Genomic DNA, 23,488 nt, shown 5'->3' with positions numbered 1-23,488 from the left:
AGCACCGCCGCCGCCGCCCCGGGCCCCCGGCGCGGAAAGGGAGCGACAGCTGGCTCCGCCAAGCGGCGCTGCCGCCGCCGAGTAACAGCTGCCCCGCCCCTGGGCCTGCCCCGCCCCCGGCCCCACCCCCCGGCATGTCCCCACCCCCGCGGGCCCTGCCCCCTCCCCTCCTGCCGCCGCTGCCGCTGCCAGCGCAGCCTGAACTGAAGCGAACTCCGGAGCGAACTGAGGAGAAGTGAGGAGGCGGCGGCGGGGCTGAGACTCACCAGCCACAGGCAGCAGCGGCGGCGGGAGGGCGGGCGGGCGGGCGGGAGGCGGAGAGGAGGACACGCCAGGCGCAGCGCGGCGGCAACAACAGCGGCGGCAACAACAGCGGAGAGACACCGGCGGCGGCTCCTCGGAAGCGGTAGCCGCGCCAGCAGCGCCCGCCCGCCCCGCTCGTCCCCTCCCTCCCCCGCCGCGGAGACAGGGGGCAGCGCCGAGAGGAGAAGCCGGGCTCAGCGTGTGTGTGCGCGGGAGGTGGAGGAGGAGGAGGAGGAGGAGGAGGGGGGACACACCGAGGACTGCGCCGGCCGAGGGCGCACGGAGCGGGGAAGCGGCGGCGGCACCGAGAGGCGGCGGCGGGTCCTTGTGCCCGAGGAGGAGGGCGCAGCCCGCACGGGGGTTTCTACCGAGTTTCCTCTTTTTTTCGGTCCCTCGGACTCGGCGGCGGGTCTGCGTTTGTCTCCGGATTTGAATCCTCCTCCTTCTCCTCCTTCCTCGGGGAAGCTCCCCTCCCCGCCCCCTCCCCTCCCCCACCGCCTCCCTGCCCGCCCGGATCCAGCCGGGCGCCCCGTGCCGCGGTCGCGTTGCTCGGCGGAGCTGCTGCGGGCGCTCGCCGTCTCTGCGCGGGCTTGGAATATGGTTGGGGAAATGGAAACCAAGGAGAAGCCGAAGCCGAGCCCCGATTACCTGATGCAGCTGATGAACGACAAGAAGCTGATGAGCAGCCTCCCCAACTTCTGCGGGATCTTCAACCACCTCGAGAGGCTGCTGGACGAAGGTAAAAGCGCTCGCCTGGCCGCCCCCTCCCCCACTCCGCCGCCCTCCCCTGCCTACCCCCCCCCCCCGTCTCTGTCCCCGGGCCTCCGCGCCGCTCCCGGGATCCCGTTCGGCCCCCCACCCCAGCCCCGGCCAGGCGGCGGGGGGAGCCCGGGGCCTGTTTTGCCCTCCTGGCTGTTCTCCGCACGCTCTCGGCCCCCGGCAGGAGAGCCCTAAAACAAAGGGGAAGTGCGGGCTCTCCCCGCCCTGGCCGCTGCCGTGTGGTGCCGGGGGACTCGGTGAGCGAGTGGGAGGGGGAAGAGGCAGCTCTGGCCGCACAGATCCCCGTTCTCCTCTGGGGTTCCCCCCACCCCCTCCCCCTTGTTTTTTCTTTTTTTCCCTTTTTCCGCACCGTTTCCTAAAACCGGGGGAAGGGTGACTGCCGCACGGCAGGGAGGGAGCGAGGAGAGGAGCTCAGGAATGTGCTCTGGGGGAAGGCAGGGAGGAGGGGGAAGGCTGGCGGGCGGCGCGGCGCTCCCCGCCCGCGGCGGCGGGGAGAGGGGTCCTGTGCGGCGCCCGTCGGGGAGCGCTGCTCGGCCCGGCCGGAGGGCCCGGAGCTCGGGGAGGGCGGGGGGGGGCGGGGGGGGGCAGGGTTGGGAGGGTGTTTGGTTTCGAGATTTGGCAGTTCTGGAAGCTGCTTGAACTTGAATGACTAAGACGGAGGGGGCTGAGCTCTTTCTTCAGCTCCAGCTCTACCCCACCCCAAACTAGCCACAAAGTAATTATAATTTCTCTGTATTGCTAGGGAAGCGAATAAATTCTTTCGGCTATCCTTACATTTTAAAGAAACTGATTTAAAACTCCTAAGTGTGACTTTAGTGAAGGGGAAAAAAATAAGTTACGAAATTGGCTCGTCTACTGCCAGACGTCCACTGCCGCCCCCAGCCCCGCACCCTGCTCCTGGCTCGGAGGGCCGAGAGGCCGCCTCTGTGGGCTGACTTCGCCTCGTTTTTTTTTTTTTTCTAAATAGCTCTCTTTAAGGTTGCGTTTTTACAAATAAATAATCGCGTTTTAGAAAGGAAAAAAAAAAAAAAGTATATGCTGGGAACTTTATGCGTCCCATATGTCTTTCCACTACAGTAGCAGACCCTCTGTGTTAAAATGAAGGCGATACACTTGGTCTTTAAATTCACTTTATGCTTGGGTTCGCCGGCTTGTTTTTGTTAAAAGCATTTCCTTTCCTGCCGCCTTAAGCCTAGGCTTTCTGGAGAGTTAGAGAGACCTGTTTGTTTAATCGTATTTGGTAGGTTTTGTAGAGGATGATAGAACTAGAAACTATTTATACAGTTTCAACTTGTTGTGATTCTTAGTATGAAATACTGAATTTCGACATTTCGAGTTAGGATTCTTGTTTGCGGATGTATTCCTCCTCGCTAGAAGAAGTTTGGGAAGTTGTTGACCTCGGAAGATGAAAGAGCTGGTTATATTTGGTAGATCAACTCCCCGCCCTCTTCCAAGACTGTAAAAATGAGATAGTGATTGTAGTACAACAAAAAATAGCATATCGAGAAAATACTACCTTTTGAAATAAATGATAGAGGACTAAAAAAAAAAAAAAAGCAACCCAGTGAAGAATACTGAAAGATGGACTGTGGGGATCAATATAATGGGAGATTCTATTTTTATTTTTGAGACTCTTGGTGAAGTTGAATGTTGGAGCAAATACGGATGTGAAAAGTAAAACTATTTAAAACTTGTGTTCTTGATCACTGCAGCAAACAACCTCTTCAGAATAGTTAGATTTGCAATAAACATCAAGAAGAAACTTGACTGAGAAGACTTCTTTTTAGCACAAGTGAGCCTTTCAGAAGCATGATGTCGGATTTTTGAATTCCTGATTCTCTTCAACTTAATGTATTTGGCCAGAGGAGGCCCGATTTTTTTTTTTTTTTTTTGGTCAGAGAACAAAAGAAAGAAAAACATTTTCCTCATATGAAAAGGACACTGAAAAAGGAATGTCTGAAATCCTTACTTGTTTTGATACATTTTTAAACACTGACAGCTCTGGAAATCTGTTCTGTGAAGTACTGGAGTTCCAAAATGAGGGCTGTGGAGACTTGCTAAAGGATTGTGTCGGAGCTGTTCTTTACACTCTTCAAGAAAAATAAATAAAATGCAGTCTGTGTTTCTAAATAGTCTCAGGAAGAAGTGTGCTATCCCTTTAAGCTTTTCTGCTTTTCCTGTTTACGTTGGCAGTTGGGTGGATGTATTGTGGAGGCAGAAAACTTTTTGGAATGTTGAAAAAAATGTTTCATGCAAATCTAGTAAATTGCTTCAAGACTTCAAAATCTGAACACTAAGGGGCGCCAGTTATTTTTTTTTCCGAGGCGTGAGGCTGGCCTCTGAACACCATTTACTGACTTGAGTAGTGAAAATAACAAATGAATTAGAAGATACCAAAGAGTGACCATTCGAATACTTGTGGATTTGTGCGGGTGTCTGTATGTGCATGGACTTACACATAGTGCAGGCTACACGCAGTGTTACATAGGCGGAGTAGTCAATGGCGACGGAACAGTTGAGAAGCTGGAACAACTTGTTCTGTAGAACACCTACCCTGGTTACCAGAGGGGCACCGTGTAAAATTGAACTATATGCTGCAGTGACATCCTCTAGAAGGGTTTAGCAGTAGCAAACTGTAAGTTTGCTAGAAAGGTTTGCAAGATTTAGAATGCTTACTTAAAAGCATAATTTTTAATAGTTTCATCAGTTGTTTCGTGGCACCTTTGAGAATACCAAATACTAGGGGCAGGTATGTGTTTATATAGATTTATGTATATATAATCTAAAAATAAGTGTTCACATTCCTGCTTTGCCCCCTCCCGCATGCTATTTGGTTTGTTTCTTCTAGTTTATTGTTTTGTGCTTTAGGTAGGTGGTGGGGTTTTTTTAGTTACTACACAACCATTTTCCCAAAGGTTTCCTTTATGCTTGAGAAGAATAATATTACCATCAGCCTTTGTCTTTTACTTTGTGCTGATAGAATTGAAGAAATAGTCATAACCCTAAGAATCCAAACAAATGAAACATTTCTCTGCTAGAATGCTAGAGTTTTATTTATTTATTTTTACATGCCAGTGTTTAAAAACAAAACTCAAATGGGCTTCTGTTGTGATTACTTCTTGTAATTGTATGCAACAAGAGATAGAAATGGACCTGTTGGTTTAGATGAACAGTACATCTAATCTTGTTAAGTTTCAGAATGTACATCTGCTTTTTTTGGCCCGTTTCTGTGCTGTGTGTATTATGCAAAACATGTTTTCCTTTCTGAACTCTATCGTAGTGACTGATCTTCGAAAATTTTAGTGCTTAACTTAGTAGATAGCCTCTACCTTATGGCATTTGGTTTTGAAGATCAGCTTAAATGTGGGAGGTATAGGGAGGAAACCTTTTTTTTTTTTTTTTTTTTAAAAAAATAACTACTTTATAATAAAATATGAAAGTCACAGTTCTGTTTAGGTTACAGATATTTTTGCATATGTGTGCTTTCAACTTCTCATGTGTAAATAAGGCTTTTGTGGATTAACAAGGATGTTTAAAGTGCACATCATAATGACTAGGAAGCTGGATTGTTTTTATCAGACTAGTGCAAACCTGTGGGAAGAGAGGGCTCTTCCTGAATGTGGAATAGGCTGTATTTCCTGTAATTGTTTGCACCATCAAATGTGACCTGATTCTTTTTTTGCACTTCAGCTTCTCGGATACTAGTTTTTATGATTCTAACCGAGATGTTTTTTCTGACAACTTGTATATTTCAATGGTCCCCTTAGTGGCAAATGAGTGAAGTTGTACCTTTTTTCTTGCACTGTTTTAAAAAATAAATCGGACATGTCAAACTGTGCAACTGCACTCCGACCTATTGAAATTAACAAGGTGCTTTGGTTTTACTGTTTCAGCAGATGATGAACAAATATGCCTAAACTATTGACTGAGATCTAAGCAGTGTAATTTTTATATTTACATTTTTTTTTTCTTGAACCTGTAAGTGGTCAGAATGTTGTACCTGATTGGAATGGACACAGATCAAACCTGTGTTCTGAACTTTTTAAAAAAGGTATTGGTGCAGACTTTATCAGAAATTCTTCTTTCCTCTGTAAACTGTACTTCAAAAACTTTTGCCTTTCTCTGAAACCTGTAGTGAAGGTGACGTGAAAGTGTGTCTACCTTTAAATGTAAATGAAGCCATACGTCTAGCTTTTGTAGAGAAATCTAATTTCGTGTCAAATAGGCTGCCTCTTTCTGACTAGCAGTTGTTGCAAAGCTAGCTGTAAAAACATCTAGAAGGGAATTAAGGAGCATATTTTTTTTTTCTTGGATGTTGTGCTCTGTTTACTCCGTTCACTGAGGAAAGTGCATGAGAATTGGCAGAGCCCAGTGCCCAAAAGTGCAGTTTTCGTGTCGGTCTCATTGTCTTAACCAAAATGTCTGCATGAGTTAGGAATGGAGAACTGTGTCCTGGTGTTAGAAGTTCTCCTTGAGAAGTTATATAGTTACTTTTGTACATGACCTTATTGTTTGTGATTATGTAAGTGTGGCCTGTGCTTAGCTAAGGTTTTGCCGGCTTGTCAGATTCGATGAAGGGGCATTGGCCACATTAGCATGTCTGTTTTTCAGCTGTATCAGATCTTGCAATAAAACCCCACTATTTCATTACAAACCGTGCCTCTTAAGGCAAAGTTAAGAGATGAACATTCTTTAGGATAAGGGTCTTATGGTACTTGTTTGCCCAGATGTTGAAATTGTACAAAACAGCATGCAACAAGAGCACTGAGTATTGTTTGTGCGCTGTTTATCGATAGTACTCTTCTGAATCTGGTTCTTTAATCATCTCTAAATCTTAAGATAATGGTCTGAGGCGTTCTTTTTTGATCTATGATTGTGTCTTATTAACAAGGTTGTAAAGCTTCTAGAACTTGTGTGTTCAAACAGTAAGAATGGTTCTGAGGTGTGGGCTTTGTTTTGTTTTGTTTGGTTTTTTCTAATTCCTTGGCAGTCTCTTATAACATCAAAACAAAAGTTCCAAATTGCTGAAGAAAAAGTTTTGGGTTGGTTTTTTTTTTTTTTTTCATCTTGGGGAAAAATAATTAAAACTTCCCCCCCCCGCAACAGTTCAGTTCTTTTTTAAAAGAAGCTGTTTTTGGAGCTGTGTCTGCAACGTTTGTAGGATTGTTGTCATCTGGCATGTAACTTAAAAAGATGGGTATTGTTTTGACTAATAAAAGCCTTACATTAGTAAAGCAGTTATTTTAAGTTCGTGTTTTGAAAGTGATGTGTTCACTGTTGTTTACTGATAATTGTTTATTAAAATTATCAGAGGTTTTTTTAAGAGTAGCCATAGTAGACTTAGTTCTGTACAGGAGCTGCTGATGTATTTGTCTTTAAATTGGGAGACACCTGTTTGAATTTATAATTTTTGTTCAATATAAGGTTGGAATTGAGTTACATTTTCCTCATCTGAAATTGTATGCAGTACTTTCCAAAGTAACCACCGTCGTGTAAAAACCTCTTGCTACTGTTAGAAGCAACTGACCAAGTGCAGATTAGATTACGGAGTGGCACATGATGCATTTTTGATGCACAAAGGGAAGACTGAAGATGTGTTGTTTAATATTATTGTAAAGTGGAAAAAAAAACCTCAACCGACCAACAACAACTGAGAAACACTTAAGAGATTTTAAGAGAGTGCTTAGAATGTGTTAATTATTAAAATGAAGTTTACATGCATGAAAAGAGAGACGGTCAAGTCAGAAAAAAGTTGCTGGTGTTCGATGAGTGCTGTGCACATGAAGAGAAGGCTGGACATGAAACAAATGGTTACTTTTGTAGTTCAGTAACTTTTTTTACGAGGTTATATGTTTCAGTCCTCCTTAAATCAAAACTTTTTTCCTCTGAGTACACTAAACAATGCCAAATCAAGAATGGGATATTTACAGTGATTTGAATTGTGTAGGCTTTGGTAGAAAAGCAAATATATTTGAATTTTCTTTTAATTACTGTCTGTAACCTTAAAATTATCTCCTTTTTGTAGAATGCATACTGATGCAGATATCCTATTAATTAGATGTATTATTAGATGCTGATTGGTATGTATTCTGTGGCTGACAGGATAGACCTGTGTTAACCTTAATTACCAGGCCATCCTGACAGCTTAGGCTGATTGAAGTACAGCAGGAGTCTGCCATGGAGACTGATGGTTTATATTTGACTGCTTGTATGGAATGTTGAGGGGCGGGAACGGGGGGAGATGGGGGAAATGCCTTGCCGGGAAAGCTGTGAAGTAACGAAATGCCCTCGCTCACTGACCCTTGTCTTTATTGAAACATAACTCATGACTTCTCATTTGGGCTGTGTGAATTTTTTGTATTGATTTTAATCAAAATGCATACTAGGAAAATCTTCAGTTGACTTTGACATTTAATTGAAATTTAATAACCCAGTGCTAAGAAAACTAGTAGGAACAGTAAAACTGCTGGAGTTTTTAATCTCATTACGCTTAATGCAATTGGTTAGGTCAGTAGAAGTCCCATGTGAGATACACCTGCGGCTCTGTAGCAGGAGGATCTCGGTCTGCAAAGGACGTTGGAGCTATTGTTTAATTCCCGAAACAGATGATAGGTGTAATGTTTATAATCTGAATTAGAACCCTTTGCTCTGGTGAGACAGAGTTGGGCTGCTGAAAGTTAAGCAACATTACCATTCTCCTTTTGACTTGAGAAAGTGTCCTGTGCTACCTTGTGCAGTGCAGTTAATTTCCAGGTTTGGGTTTCTTTTGATTGTTTTTCTTGGAAATGTTTAATTGAAGTGGAGTCAGCTTTTTCATTGCAGAGCTTAGATTGTTGAGACAGTTTATGCTTGAATGAGTAGAACAACCGTGACAACTTTAAAGAGAAATGATATTCAGCTTCATTAGTAGAGCTGGCTCTCCACGGTGTTATTCTTGTTTCCATTAGAAAGATGTCTGTTGCAAGACAGTCTGGTGTCAGAGAACAAGATGGTGTAAGTTAAAGTGCTTCTGTTTGGGCACTTGTGTTACTAGATCTCTGTTGTCTGGGTCCAGTACTAGAAGTTGCAACTTTTTTGATACTCTGCACTTACTTTAGCAGGTGTTAATGCTGAGAATGAGTGTAGTAATGTTAACAGTGGGGTTTTTTTTATTCTCATGGTTTAAAGTACTGAGTAAAAATTGAAAAGATAGTTTCAATTAGTTTTCATTTGAGAATTAATTTTTATACTTGGTGTGAAAATAGTAAATTTTGTTTCTAGGATCATTACAAAAAAATCATTCTATTGAAGGGAAATGGCAATAGGTAGCTATTAATGGGTTGGTTTTTTTAGTGTTTTTGATGGTTTACAATTTGTTGAACAGCACACTGGAAATCAGTTTTTCAAATCTGTTTTTAAAATATTTTTGACTGTTTTGCAGCTGAATACTTGTACTTTACTTGGTACTGTAGTGGGTTAGAGATGATTTTCTGTTTCCAGCACAGGATGTACCAGAGCAGTGTTTTGATACTTCGTAGCTTCATTGCAGTGCTCTGGGAAGTCCCTGGGCCGAGGGTCCTCGGGATACCTCTTCTTGAGGGAATAAACCATGAAGCAATTTATGCGATAACTGACTGACATCTGAGCATATTAATAGTGGGGCAGTTAACACTTCCAATGGTGTATAAACTTATAAATGTTTATACGTCTTTAAGACTTGATTTGAAAAGGAAACAAATCCCAGCATGGCAGTTAAAATCTTCTTACTTTGCTGGGAGGTTGCGTCGATGTAGTTCTGAGGAGTAATGCATCAGCACGGCTGCTGATGTCAGAGCTGAGGTGGGGAAAGATAATAAAGTATTTTATACCCTTTATCTGGTGGATCAGTTTCTGGCTTAAAAGGTGAGTTGCTATTCTGGACTGGTCAGGATTTTTTGAGTTTGTTTTTGTGTGGTGCTGGCTTTCTTTTCAGACAGATCAGAGCTGTGTTCAGACTCGCCATATGTGATCTCAGAGTACTTGTGTTGGTGCAATGGATGAGGTGACTCGATACTGAAGATGTAGAGCAGAGTCTTGCGGAGAAAAGTGCATTTGCTTAAACATTTACTTTAAAGTCTGAAGCTCCTAGTTGGTGTCAACTGATTGTACATCTGGTCCATTCAAAATTTTAAGGACGTGACTATTTTCAGACTAGCTGACCCTAGATGGAAGCCAGACTTTGCTGAATTCTTTAAATCCTTCAGCTGCTGGAATATTGAACCATATTGTTTTGTCTAATTCAGATAAAAGGACTGGTTTAGAAATCTCTGTAACCATTACTTGGTCAGAATGTCCTAGCCTAACTGCGGTATGTTTTCTTCATTACTGTCTAGGAGATGGAATTATGCCTGAAATCTTAAGAAGTGAGCAACAGTTCCATCTAGCACAAGTATTAATAAAAACCTTTGTTTTCTGGTCCATATATTTAAATGGCAACTCAACTAAAACATTCAGCTGATGTTGCATAATGTTTTCATTTATTTATCAGATTTCAAAGGAGTAACAAATCAGCTAATACTCTTCCTAATGCAGCTTAATCTAATAACCTGCAAGTAATTATATCAAATGTTAATGTATAAGTTTTGATTTTTAAATGCAGAGCAAGCCAAATCCACTTCTGTTTCCTGTGGAATATCTTCAGGAATGGGGAGGAGGAGAACACAAGGAAAAATTCTCTGACCCAGTGCTGCTTGGTTTTAAGCAGTGCTGCTCATCTCTGTGTACTGCTTTTAGTTTGTCTTATTTTGGAGGAGCATGAGCTACACCTCTACATCAGAAATTAACATGGACTTTTTTTGAAAAGTTGTCAAACTGTTGTCATGCTGCCCCCCTCCCCCCCCGCCCCGCACGCTTCCAAACTAACTTTACGTAAATACTGCATGTATAATCTGTTGACAAGCGTATTCTCTGACAGTTGGTATGTGTGTTAAAGTTGAAGGTTAAAATGCTGTAATAGGCTCAGCTGTCTTGTTTAAAGTATGATGTTTTTGCTGTGAAGATTGTCTGTGCAGTGAGAAAATAGCACGCGTTAGATGAGGGTAGAGACAAGCTGTTGGTAGTTCTTTAATTACTTAAGTATCGTATCATCTGTAAAGATAAGTATAGTCAGAGAGGCTCATATGTGGTCAGTTTACGAGGAAATTAACTACTTTAAATCACTTCAGGCTTTTATGGAAATCTGATACTGCCTCTGAATCAACCTGAAGCAAGATTCCTTATACGGATTCTTTTGTTCCCACTTTTCACATAGTTCTGTCACCTTCGTGCTCAACTAGTGAATAGACTTGAACAAAGTCTGGGCACAGATGATATGGTAGGGATCAGAAATGAATTCTGACAAAGATTCTATCAGGAAGACTGATTCTATGTACATTAGAATGAGGAGGGGAAGAACGATACTTCAGTATTTTTCTTTCAGTATAGGGACTGCAATTGCTTTTAGAAGGGAAGTATATTTAGCTGTTGCAATGACATGTTTACAGAGATTTGAGTTTCGTATTTTCAGATTTCTTGCACAGTTTTTGTGATCATTCTCTGTGGATAAATTTTCTATTTGTGACAAGACTAACATAATCCTTTGGGAATAAGTCTGGAGAAAACATTAAAGATCAAATCTACCTTGCAAGAAACTGGAAAAAAAAAAAGTACAGCCAGCTTTCTTGAGAAAAGCTTATTAAGCTTCAGACTTTAAAGAACTTTGAGAGACCTGTGGTATGTAAGAAATATACTGATCTTTTCAGGAGCAGGAGGGGAAAGACTTCCCTATATCAACTTAATGCAGGGTTAATTGAGGTTAAATTCTATATGGATCTAAGTACGTCCAGTTTCTAATAATTCCGGTTTTGCTTCCAGGGAAGCAAAGAATTGTGTGGAAGCTCTGTCTATAGGTAACGGGGTACATAAACCTAGTGCCTATTGATTTAGTAACTGCATTTTATTCATAACTATTCATGAGGAATCTTTTGGTTCCAAATGGGAGGTTTAATGTACACTGAGGGCACTTGGTAGTGCTGAGTTTTAATACTGTTAAGTGTCTTCAGAACGGTATTCTTGCGTCAGCCTCGGATTAACATAGGATGAATAACGGAGCAATTCATCAACTAGGCAGCTCTGAAGAGTGTCAGCAAGAAAGCTGACGATGATGAATTGTAGAGAAATGGATGCTGCGGTAGATAGCCGCTACAGCTAACGCTGGAGTGTTGAGGGATGGCAGTTGGTATTTAGGTGTATGCTGGGTAATTAAGTGAGGAGGGGCGGCACTCCTTTGCTTGGCAGAGTAGAAAAGAAACACGTCCCTTCTGCAATTCAAGAATGTTACTAAATTCAGCAGCTTAAAATGACAGATGGACAACTGGTTTGTACTTTATTGAAAAAGATTTCCATCAACCTTTAGGACTGATAAATGTGGTTTATGTTTTGAAGACAGACTCCTGAACTTCCCTTGATGTTTGCAATCTCAGCAACCTTATTTGTCAATAAAAATTTGAATAAGTTAACTTTGAGGCAGATTTAGTTTATTCTGAACTTAATTTTGCTTCAAGTTTTGTTCTAACCTTTCTTAGATCTCACAGCTTTGTTACGTCCAGTTACTTCAGTTACTGGGTACTTCCAGGTTTGGTTTTGGTGGTGTTTTTTTTTTGTTTTGTTTTTTGTTTTTTTCAGGATAAAGAAAATAGTTGTGAATTTGAGGGGGTTAAACCAGAAATAAAATTGCCTTTTTTTTTTTTTTTTTTTACTTCTATCAACATAACAGCATAACTAAGTGGTTTTTGTCATGTGCACAGGGCTTTCTAATCCAATTTAATATGGTTTGTGCTAGAGTTTTTTTTGACTGCTCATTAAATTATTGAACACTTGATATATGCAGGACAGTTTAAAGTAGTAATGTTAAAACTCTTCCCTTTTCAGGGCTGTTTGTATGGACTTTCTTCTGACTTCAATTACTGTAGGTAACTAAACCGAAATGTACAGGGTAAGGAGTATATGAACAGGCTTTCTCAGCCCTGAGCAGAATTCAGTACTGAAGTCGGTACTGAAGACAAGCATTTCAGTATGTCATATAGTAGTCATAACTGGTGTAGTATAATGGTATGTTATAGTATAAATTGCTACACAGACCAGACTACATTTTTAGTATATTTGTCTCGTCTGGATTGAGTGGTTTGGCTACTGAAAGTTTTGAGCGGTTGTTAATAACTAAAATGTGTTCCTGAATAACCAGAAGGATGTTGTGTTCTCTCTTTCTTCAGACTTTTTATCGTGTGCTCTCAGTGTTAAATTTCAGATACAAAGGCAAGATACTAATAAAGCGCTAATACTTATGGAGCTTTTTTCCCAGTCTAGTCATGGATTAGTAGTTTCTCATAGTATGTAATGTATACAGTTGAAACACAGCTTATGCTGCTCTAAACTTTTTTCTTCCTTTTTTTTTGCTTGAAAGGTGAATGAATGAGTATTGCTAGTAATGAAACCTGGATAATTTCCAGGCTGTTAAGCTAATTAGTGAAACTTAATGCCACAAATATGGGTGCAAATACTATGCATCTATCAATATTGGTATCATGAAGAAATAAACAAAGAAGACATAGTACATTTTAAGAACGTATTACCGTATAAGTAACTACAAAAATTGTATTATATGTTGATTCTTGAAACTGTTAATTTAATCAAATCTTTACATGAAGGGAGCAGAAAAATCAGAATATATTTTCTTGAAGTACTTGCATTTTGAACTGAAATGTCTTTCTGCTCAGAAAATGTTTCCAATTTGCAAAAATACTATAGGGATTTAAGTTAGCCTTCAAACATTATGAGATTATAAACTACACCTGATTAGGAAAGGAGAATAATGCTGAAATAAAAGGGTGTCGGTAACCATTGTAGCGTGAGATCTGAAGTAGCTTTTCATCTGGTTTGGATCATCTGTTTGGCTGAACGTTTTCTTAGGATAAGAGAGACGGAGATAACATTTTGCTGAAGTTAATGTTTGTACGATCTAATCAAGATTTCCTCTGCATGTACTGTCTTTTTCCAACTTAATCTATACTATTTTTCCTCATGCTTGTCACAGTGAGCTATTCTAGCCACTCCTTGTCCTAACCTTTTCTGACATAGCAAAGAACTACAAACCAGGCATATTTCATTTTGCAGCACCATCAGTGAAACTGTGTAGTCGCTTGCACAAAAAGTGACATCAAAGAGATTTTTTTCCTAAACCTAACTCTGAAGGGTTTATATTTTGCTATTGTGTGAAAAGAAAATAGTGTTTGATATGAGACCTCTGGGACCATGTTCTCTCTCAAGTAGACAGCATCTTTTTTGTTTGCAAAGTTAATGGACCTAAGTGAAAAGCAATAGGAGTTACCAGAATGGTGTTTTTCAATCTATAGTTTGCAGACCTACTGCATATGAAGAGTTGCTGAAGATAACAAAGAAAAGGAAGTCTGCTGTTGGGAGATTTAAATAGGCTACAGTGAGCCTTCACCTCTTTTGGGAACTTTTTGTTAGTCTGTAAGTGGAAGAGGTTGAAGACCACTGATTTAAAGACATTTTCGTTATAGCAATTGTCCTTGTCCATGGGCCAAAGTAAAATTTTGAAACAAAGAAACTTCAAGGAGATCACGAAAACACGGTGTTCACCATTACGTAAAATGAAACTTTTGTTTCACCTATCTGCATTTATTCTTTTCTTACAACTTCCTGCTCTTACATGTTTACGGAACTAGTGAGTATAATGATGTTTTCCCCAGATGAGATGTACAGAATTAATTATATTTATCAATAGAGTCTAGTTTGCAATATTGGAACTCCAAAATATTAAGATGTTAATTGCCAAGAGTAGGTCTGAGATGTGACCTACTAAATTCTGTTTGATATGCTGCTTTAATAGAATAATTTCAGTAGTAAACTGTCTTTAGTAACTTTCAATTTTAATTCCATTAAAAAAGCCACGCTGTTGTTCTCATGAGAACATCCTTTAATATAAAGAATATTAAAGCAAGTTCTGGATGCTCAGGTACCTTTAGCTGTAAATATTGCAGGAAATGTTTTTTTCACACACACCCACACACACCCAGCCCCCGATGGACAGCTCTGTGAGCTGATAGGACCTGTTGTCTGGTGTTAGTGATAAATGAACTTGGAAAAAAAAAAGAGTGTAACCTATAACACTGTGTAATACGTAGCAGTCCAGGTACAGGTCCTGCCTATGAGTAAATCAATTCTTTAAATCAACCCTGAATATAAAGGCAGAATTTATAAGGTCCTTTCTGGTGGATTGAACAGTTAGATGGAACTGAGGTAATTCAAATCTCTATATTGTATTAGAAAAGATGACATGTGATTTATAGTTAGCATTCAGTTTAAATATTGGATATTTAATTTGTATGGTGGGTTGCACTTTTTTGACTTGTTTGTTCATTTAAAGAGGCTGTTCTTAAACTCACTGGAATTTGTCAGCTAAAGAGGAAATTGGTGATTCTATATCTACTCTGTAAAAACTTACATTACGTTCAACATTTTAATTCTGTAAGTAGCAGAGATTTTGGCTACCGGACTGGTAAAATAAATATTAGTTTTGTTTTAATATTCTCTGGTCTGTTTCTACCATGTGCGCATATAGACAGGGATGTCCTCTTTCTCCCTGCCCCCCTCCCTCCCTCTTTCTTTCTCTTGTAGTAGTGGTAGTAGTTAATACCTCTCTCTTAGAGTAGTAGTAGGAGGTTATCCGGTTGTGAATGTTGTCATTACAGACAAGATTTAATATGTTTGGAAGTCGTGTTTTTTCTGATGTAGTTAACAGTTACACATAAGATTGCTATAGATGTAAAGCTAAAGGGGGATGGGGGAGAGTCTATCTATTGTTTTAGACTTAACATCTGACAGTTTTTTAATGTACTTTAACTGAAACATTATCTTTGAGTGAAGGATATTTTCATCTAGCTTAGAAATTTAAAAATTATAAATTTTTACTTCTAAGTATTTTCATTAAAAATAAAACTATGGTTTAAATAATAAATGTAATGTAAATATATTTTGAATTTTGACAGCAAAAATGAAATCCATAATTTGTTTTTAAAAATCTGTTATTCTTAAAGTACAGTTTTGAAATTTACTTATGGAACATGGTGGTTATCATGCAAACTCACATATGGATTTTTTTTTTAATGCTGGTTGTTGCCTGTCATCTTATATTTATTGGTGTCATGCAGAGCACTTCCCTTTGTAATAAACCACATTTTGGTTAATTCTACAGATTTTGACAAAACAGTAATCCTTCTCTTATCATGGTTTCAGTTAGAAAAGCTCCAATCTCAGCTTTTGCTGTAATGGCAAGAGGTAAACACTGATGCTGCATTATCTTATCTAGTTGATAATTTCATCTAATAGTCCCGGAACTTGATGTGCCAATTGTTAAATGCACTGGGCTGTGAAATAATCGGAACTTCAGCTTGCAAATACCAAACTATTGTTTTCAATAAAGTTGAGTTGAAACCAGCTTTCTATGCTGCATTGCAGTGGAAACCAATTAATTACAGTGTGACAAGATGCCATTTTTTTATTGCCAAAAGAAAGTTTCTAGTCTTACTCTTCAATCTGACCAAATGTTTGGCTGTTTTGGTTGAAATTTAAGTTAATTTTATAGACAAACAGGCTAAAGAGCCTTTGGTTGTTTAACTTTGATTTTTAGAGTTCAGGTTTATGAAATGGCTTTTCAGATTATTTCTCTGGTTTGCAGTGCTGATGCCATGCAATATGTCCCTTTTATTAGTCACTGAAGTATAGGTAGCACTTCCATTTTATTTCATGCGACCCATCTGATATGGTGCAAAATATCTCAGTTGTGCAAGATTTAATAATTTCTGGTGTGTGCCCATGATTTACTTTTTTTTTTTTTAATGTTTGCCCATTAAATATCAGAGATATATGGTTTAATAGGTTTTTCCTATGTTTTAAAAAGGATGTAAGAATTGACCAGAACTTTACTACTATTTCCAATGTTATTATCTTCACTTATGTTACTACATAAAATGAAATGAGTTAGGAAGATACTACAGGATAGTTTGACTGTTGAGATACATCAGCTTTGTATGAGATACTGTTTGCTTAACTGATAACAAAGCATTTTTGAAAAACAGTGCAAGAGAAATGCACCTTTTGAAATGGAGCATTACTAAATACAATCGAGTAGTACTGAAATAAGCTAACATGTGAAATTGTCATGCTGTGCATATAGAATGGTTACCTCCAATACAATTTGATTACCTTTTAGTGTGACTAATACAGCTATTTCACATGCTAAAATATTATTCTTGTGCTTTTTTTACTAGAATACTAAGGGCTTAATATTTTTAATTGCTGATTACATATTATCTCTTATTGTTTTACTGTAATTTAAAGTCTTTTATTCAATGAAGCACAAACCGATATGAATGTAACTCCCAAATAAAGATTTGGCATGTGGCTTTTAGTTAGCTCTTACTCCTGTTGCTAGCTATCAGTTTTCTGCTCTTTGTTTCCAGTAGTATATTTTAGTTTTTAAGTACAAATTTTACATTACAACCTACTTAGCTCAGGTGGCATTTACAAAAAGAAGCAAAATGAAGATATGGCATTTCTTTTGGTTCTTCGTGGAGGACAACGTTAAGACTTGCAGTGTAGCTTGCTTGAATTGTGTTCACTCCTGTGACTTCCATATCAAGAGACAGTGAATATTCAGTATTTTTTTTCTTAGTACTTTTCAGGCTTGCCCAAAAAGTTTTAAGGAAAAGTAGGTCATGTTGAGGTGGGAAAAATCAGTGGAAATTTGAAAACACAGTTTGCAGGAATGAAAGGGACACTTAATGTGAAGAGAAAATGTACTTAAAAAAACTCCTGTAGAGTACTTACTAAAAACTACAAATGTTTCAAGACAATTTCACGTATTTTAGGACTGCAAGGTGTATGTGAAGGTGTAGTCAGTATGAGGACTGATTTTCTTCTCGGAAATGTTTTGATTAATGCAAGTAGACAAGTTTAATGTCAATATATTTGTTTTTAAACTGCTGACTTTAGAAACACTTAATATAGGAGATAATGGTGGCTTTTACTGGAAAAGTTGAACTAAAGGTACCACCTGTGAAGAGCTTCCTCTAAGGTATACCTGCTCTTAGGGCTTTTTCATGTGAGTGATAGGTCCTTGCATTACATTGGAGACGCTAATGTCTGAATGGATGTGATGGCTGCCTTGGAATGATGCTGCTGTTAGCAGTGAAAAATGTCTTCCTTACGATTCTTGTGCAGCAGGCCGTGGAGTGCAGCACATTTTTATAATAAAGGTGATGAATTTAATCGCAAACTGGCAGCCAAATGGAAATTGCAGACCTTGATACTGGGAGAAAATTGCCTATAAAGCAACTCCTGAGAGAGCAGGCTTTAAATTTATCCACCCATTTCGACATTGAGGAGAACATAGGAATTGCAGGGTATTTTGCTTGGCCTGTTTAGTTCAGATGGATGACACTTCAGTCTTCCTTTATTTAAGAACTAGATACAGTGTTGTGTTGGTTTTCTTAAATAAAAAAAAAAAAATGACCTTGCTGCTTAAGCTTTGTGGTAAGGCTTTTGGAAAAATCTGTTCCTTTATTAGCTTGAAATTTGCTCCTGTTATAAAGTAGGACCTAATATGCATAATTAATTGGAACTTAACTGCTTCACAGATTTCTCCTTATGTCAGATTTAACCCTAAAGTGATTTGAGATTTTAAAAAAAGCATAGCCATGTATTTGAAGGCTGTTTGCAGCATTACACTGATGTGAGAAGCAATGCCATAAAGGACTTAACTGGTCTTGAAGTCTCACTGGAAGTAGGATACTTTCTCTGCTAGTGTGTAATGTAATTTCTGATTGAGACACAGTATTTTTCAAAATTTTTGGTGCTGATACATTTCAGCAAATCATTCTCTTAATCACTTCTTTTTAGTAGTGCCAAATGCTGTTGTCCTTCCTATCTGATAACTGGGAACTGAATTTACAGATATTATTCCCGTATACGGTAAGTGCTATACTAAGAAAAGATAAAACATTCTTTAGAGAGCTCACTAAAAGATTATGTGCTTATCATCTGTTCATAGAACTAATTGCAAATAAATTGATTTAGAAATATATACCTTTATTGGACACATAACTGAGTGTCCTGACTGCAACATTTTTGGACTGCTCTTCTGGGTGCTTTGAGAGGTGATGATCATTTAGGCACAATTAAGACTTGAATAGCATTGGATTTTGTCACTGTCTTTAAGGTGAAGAGAATAGGAACACTTAATGGCAAAACATTAGGTGTGGCATTTGGAACAATCTGGTAAGAATATTCTTTTAAATATTTCATTGGTCCAGTTTCTCCTCTGTGGTCTGTACTACAATGATTCCCTTGGTTATATGATCCCTAAGGTAAAATTCCCAAAGGTAAAATATGGCCTGATTTCTGGGCCAACATGAAGAATCTTTTTAGCAAGTATATGAAACAGGAACTGCTCATTTCTTGCTCTCGATTTAACTTTGTTCTTACCTTTTGTTCTGCCTGTTACCAATCCTGATAGATTTAAAAAAAAAAAAATTTGCCTTTTTTTTTTTTTTTTTAAATTTTCCTAAAGTAGAGCTTCCTAGGAGATAGTACCCTTTATTTAGATGCCTCATTCTGGCAGTTGTTGGAAGTCTAGCACACACCATTTCTGTAGTTAATGAGTAGCTCATCTATATTGCTTTGCATAAAGTATAGATTTGTAGCAAAATAAAATGACTGGTTGACAAGTTCTTGAATGTGTTTCACAATTTTGGATTTTTTATATTTTTCTATAGAATATTTTCTATATAGAATAGAATTTATGTAGAATTTATTTTCTGTATAAATTTCTATATTTTCTGATCACAGGAAAATTGTGGCCTAACTTGCTTGAGAAGTATGCAGTAGCATTTATAATCTTACTTTACGTTGTGGTAATTTTGTGAGACTGCAGTAGTTTCAAATGCACACATTAACTGGACTTCCACGCTTCTTTTGTAAGAGGAACCAACTTTTTGTTAGAATTCTTATTTTACTGCAGGTAGACAAGTTCAGATGTATATAGATATCCAGAGTTAGCTGGTATAACTTTCACTCCTGTTCCTATGTCTTTTATTGCCTTCTGTCTGTAAGCATTCAGAGGTGCCCATTCAGTTAGGAAAGACCAAGTACAGGTCCTGGGTAACATTGAAGCTGGAATGTGTATGCTGAGTTAACAGAAAAAGAAATTGTCCAATGTGTTTACTGCATAATAAGTGTGGGACTTTTTTTTTTAAGTTACTGGAAAACCTTGGAGAGAGAGGTTATGGGAGATGGTTTTGAACTAATTTAATAGTTTGATGATGCAAAAAGGAGATTTGTGTTTGGGAATCAGGTACTGATTCCCTGTCACTTCCTTTTTGCTAATTCTGGTGTTCAGTGCCTTCCGCAGTGATCTGTTTCAGCTCAGTAACCTGGAAGAAAGCTCATCAAGCAAAAAAAAGGAAATGTATGAATAGTCTTTTGCTTGATTGGTGAGTTGAATTGGCTTACTAAGCCAGAGCTAGTGTGAGAGATGTTAAGGAACTATGCAGCTAGGAGTGAGAAGACAGACAGTGATGACTTCATTTTGCAGCAGCAGTTAAGTTTAGTAACTCTTCTTACCCTTCAAAGGAAGAAGTGGCATAGCAATCCTGACTTTTTGGAGTAATGCTCTTCTGATGGTCCAGACTTGTGATTTCTTCTGAACTGTATAATTTGGGATATGCTGTCTTCTTCATTTAGAGTAGTGAACTTTCTTGTAGCGTCATAATGGTTTCTCTGTTTTTTACAGCTTTCTCAAGATCTGTAGTTCTTTTCTGGAATGAGTGGTCTGTTGCCTTTTTAACTATGCGATTTTTTGCCTCTATGAAGGAGAGCAGGAAGAATTTCATATAGCTCACTGCAATAGTTCTTTGGCTCTTCCATTTTCTTAGGATTAGCCATTTTTTCCACTGTTTTTTTTTTTCAAGTTGATTAAATGTGTGCATAGACTTAAGGTGTGTTGCCATTCATCTTTCCTAAGTTTTAGATCAGAACCAAGCAAACATAAAACCTGAAAAAACCCGAAAGAATGCAATAGCCTCTTAAAAATGAGTTGCAGCTGATGTAACAACTAGTGGTAGGACGTAGCAAATCTGCCAGTAGTAACATTTTAGTCTCAGTTAAAGGTGTGATTAATGTCTGTTTACTTCAAATGCTCTGATGTAGATAGATTTTCAAGTTAGTTTTTTCCTACTGGCTTTTGTTCGTATTGGGTATATCAACACAGAGCAAACGCCCATTAAGGAAAGGGGGGGGGTATCTAACTTCTTGTTGCTATTTCTCTGTGAGTGTGGCACGTAGGAGCTCATGACAGTGATTACACTGGTGTTTATCACCTGTGGTTGCATAGTCAGGTTCGCAGTTTGTCAGTATTGTCTGTATTATATGGAAATTGGTTTCCTTTTGCTGCCTTTGTTTCATCCACTGTGATCTTCACCTTACATTTCAACAAGGGAAATTGGCTCGTTTTAATTTCTTAATGCCATTCGTCCTATCTCATTTTCTTTATCTTTTATATAAACCTTTCTTTTTTGTTCTCTCCTTGTAACCAGATACATTGTGTGGACTACATTTCCCTCATTTTTCTACTTCCCCATACTGATACCTACCTTATAAGCTTTCAGATGGAGCTTTTTCTTGAGATGAAGCAAGGGATTCTCTGTACAGTGCCCAGTACAAAAGGTCTCGATGCTGTTGTAATATAAACTAGAATGAAGACGCTCTCTGTCTTTTGAGTTTCTTATTTATTTAAACTTTGATATGTGTTCTATGCTGCTCACTTGTTCTGTGATGGTAACCATTGCTTTATTTTCAGCATGCTCTGTTTTGTTATTTTCCATTATGTTTCTTTCGGGGTCCTAAAATTAATTATTTTTTGATGTCTTTGCTATGCTACTCAGAATGGTGTGGACTTTTTTCTGAATTGTCACTGTTGAACCTTAGTATAATATAGAAGAGAGCACATACTTTTTTTCATACAATTCACTTTGCATGTAGCATTGGATTTAAACGGCTACATTTGCTAAATTTTGTATTCCAGTCCTCCTGAAGAGTCTCAATCTATTCTAACATTTCATAGCTTTCACAAGTATTGTTTACTTCAGCCTTTTCATTCTGTTTTGCTTTAACTGAATTTCTAAAGCTCTATTTTCTGTTTGTCTCTAGTAAATATGTGTGTCTTGGCATTTGTTGTTAAGGAAGACTTTTAAATGGGGCATATGGTCATTCACAAGTTTAGGAATTGATCTGTGCCTCTGATTGTGGGCCAAAGTCTGTTAAACTGAGAATTTGTCTTTTGAGAAATCTTCATGAAAAACTTGGAAGTCTAATTTTTATTGTTGTTGTTAGTATTTTACTGAGATGTTTTTAAAACCAAGAACACCCCCCCACCCCCCTTTAATTTTTTATCTTTCATTTTCTTAACTATACTTGAGAGTTCTGTTAGGAGCAGATTATTTCAGAAAGAAGAGATTGATTATTTAGTACTGTTTACTTCAGTATGGGAAAGAACTAAAACACTGAGATGGGGGTGTGACACTGTAAAATTATATATGCCTTTTGGTTACTTTTCTTGCAAGAATGGAAAATGAAGACAAAGCAACTGAGTTTACTTCCCAGTTCTATTGATTGCTGCTACTTCTCTAAGCAAAACTCAGTTTACTGAAATCCAGAAGCAAAGTAAATTTCAGTCCCCAGTGCAATCTATGTGATTCACAATCTTGAAATAATTTGGCAAAGTCTTAGCAAATATGAGAAGTACTTTGCTTAAATACACTGGACTCTTAATCTCACTGCAGAATGTGTTTTTATATTGATACCAACCGAAAACTTTAATTTAGGATCTCCTGCCAGTGTTGGAGGTTCTGAAGAGGTGTCCATATATCCAAATAATTTGCTTTTCCTCTTTTATCATGCAATCAGCAGTATCTCCATGCTTTGTTTTAATTCCATTACTGACCTAAAGAGGAAATGTTGCAGGGGACAGATTATTTTCAAAAATTGTGAATTTTTTTTTTTTTGTAATTTGTTCCTTGAGAAGTTGGAGGATTGTGGCAGCAAAGCCCCCCAATATTTATGTCCCCATTTGAAGTGCACAGCTATAATTTTGCAGCTCAGTTTATTTTTTGATTATTTTTTTTTAATTTTGAGAGGAAGCATGACAGTTGATGCCAATAATGCTGCTGCCTTTCAAAGTAAAAAAAAAAAAAACTATGAAGATATTTTCATTCAATACTTCTCACATTAAGGAGGGAAACTAATAGAACTTACTCACGTAAGCTTTTCCTCGTGAGCTGAAATGTGTTCAGCATGCATCCAGGCTGTTTTGAATAGTAATTATAACTAGTGTTACTGGTTGTATTTCTAGTTCCTTGCTACACTGCATGGAGCTTTATAAACTTTACTTAGAGTGCTTGTTGGTACTTTCAAGAACACTTTATGGTGTGAAAGTCTGGTTCCATTTTCTGTAAGAAAATCATGTTGAAATGAGGTTTTTAAAGTGTCAGTGATGGATAGAAGACCCAAAAAAGCTTTTCTACGCTCTTCTGTTCTGTGGGGTTTTTCCTCTTTGTTTGATGGTTGTGTTGTTTTGTTTTTTTTTTTCCCACAGCACAATGCAATTGAAAGCAGACAAACTCTTATCAGATGCTGTGCAGGTCTAGTGGCAGGAGGGGATTGACTATTTGCCTATACTTTTTTCTGTGTCTTTCAAAGATGATTTCAAAAGAGAATTGTTTCCCCCTGCAGCCAATATGTGGGAACAGGTGGGTGAAAGGGAAGAGTCAGAGGGAAGGAGACAGAGACTAGCAGAAAATATAAACCTGGAAGGCTGTTTCAGGTTTTGGCTGCTTTTGTACTCAAAGCTTATAAAAACAAGTCTTGAATGTTAAATGGAGAAAGAAAATGGAAACTTTCCTACTCCCATTTGACACAGGAGGTGTTAAAATTTTATTTCCTTTCTGGTAATGTAGCCTCAGCTATGTGCCATTATAGTTGTGTGTGGCTGTGATTTAATGAGCGATGGTTCATCTGCTCGGGTGGAATATAGTTCTGGGCAATTAATGTTGGAAGCAGTAGTGTAAGCTGGTGTGTAGTTGAGGCTTCATCTTGGTTCCATTTCAATACCCTGCATTTAGAGTCGAAATACATCTTAGCCTGATGGGTGTTGGGATGTTGTTTTTTTGAGGGAAGGGTGGGGAGGGTTGTTTGTGTGTGGGTGTTTGAGTGTTTTTTGAGGGGGGGGTGGTGGTGGTGTGTGCAGTGGAGTGGGTGAGTGTGTGGATCTCCT

At 38.7% G+C, this 23,488-nt stretch overlaps 1 protein-coding gene across 4 annotated transcripts in view; it reads left to right on the top strand.

Annotated features, from left to right (window-relative positions):
- Positions 1-871: 871 nt before the first annotated feature.
- QKI (QKI, KH domain containing RNA binding) overlaps positions 872-23,488 on the top strand; it is a 165,626-nt gene continuing 143,009 nt past the window's right edge. For all 4 annotated transcript variants that reach the window (XM_086482373.1, XM_086482372.1, XM_086482374.1 and 1 more), the window contains exon 1: positions 872-1,042. In XM_086482373.1, coding sequence (XP_086338499.1) covers positions 901-1,042 — 142 coding nt within the window. In that variant the 5' untranslated portion in view covers positions 872-900. The remainder of the gene's footprint in view (positions 1,043-23,488) is intronic.

Source organism: Leptosomus discolor, chromosome 2 (assembly GCF_034619465.1).
Source record: "Leptosomus discolor isolate bLepDis1 chromosome 2, bLepDis1.hap2, whole genome shotgun sequence".
NCBI classification, from domain to species: Eukaryota; Metazoa; Chordata; class Aves; order Leptosomiformes; family Leptosomidae; genus Leptosomus; species Leptosomus discolor.
This window is presented reverse-complemented; position numbering and strand designations above follow the sequence as displayed.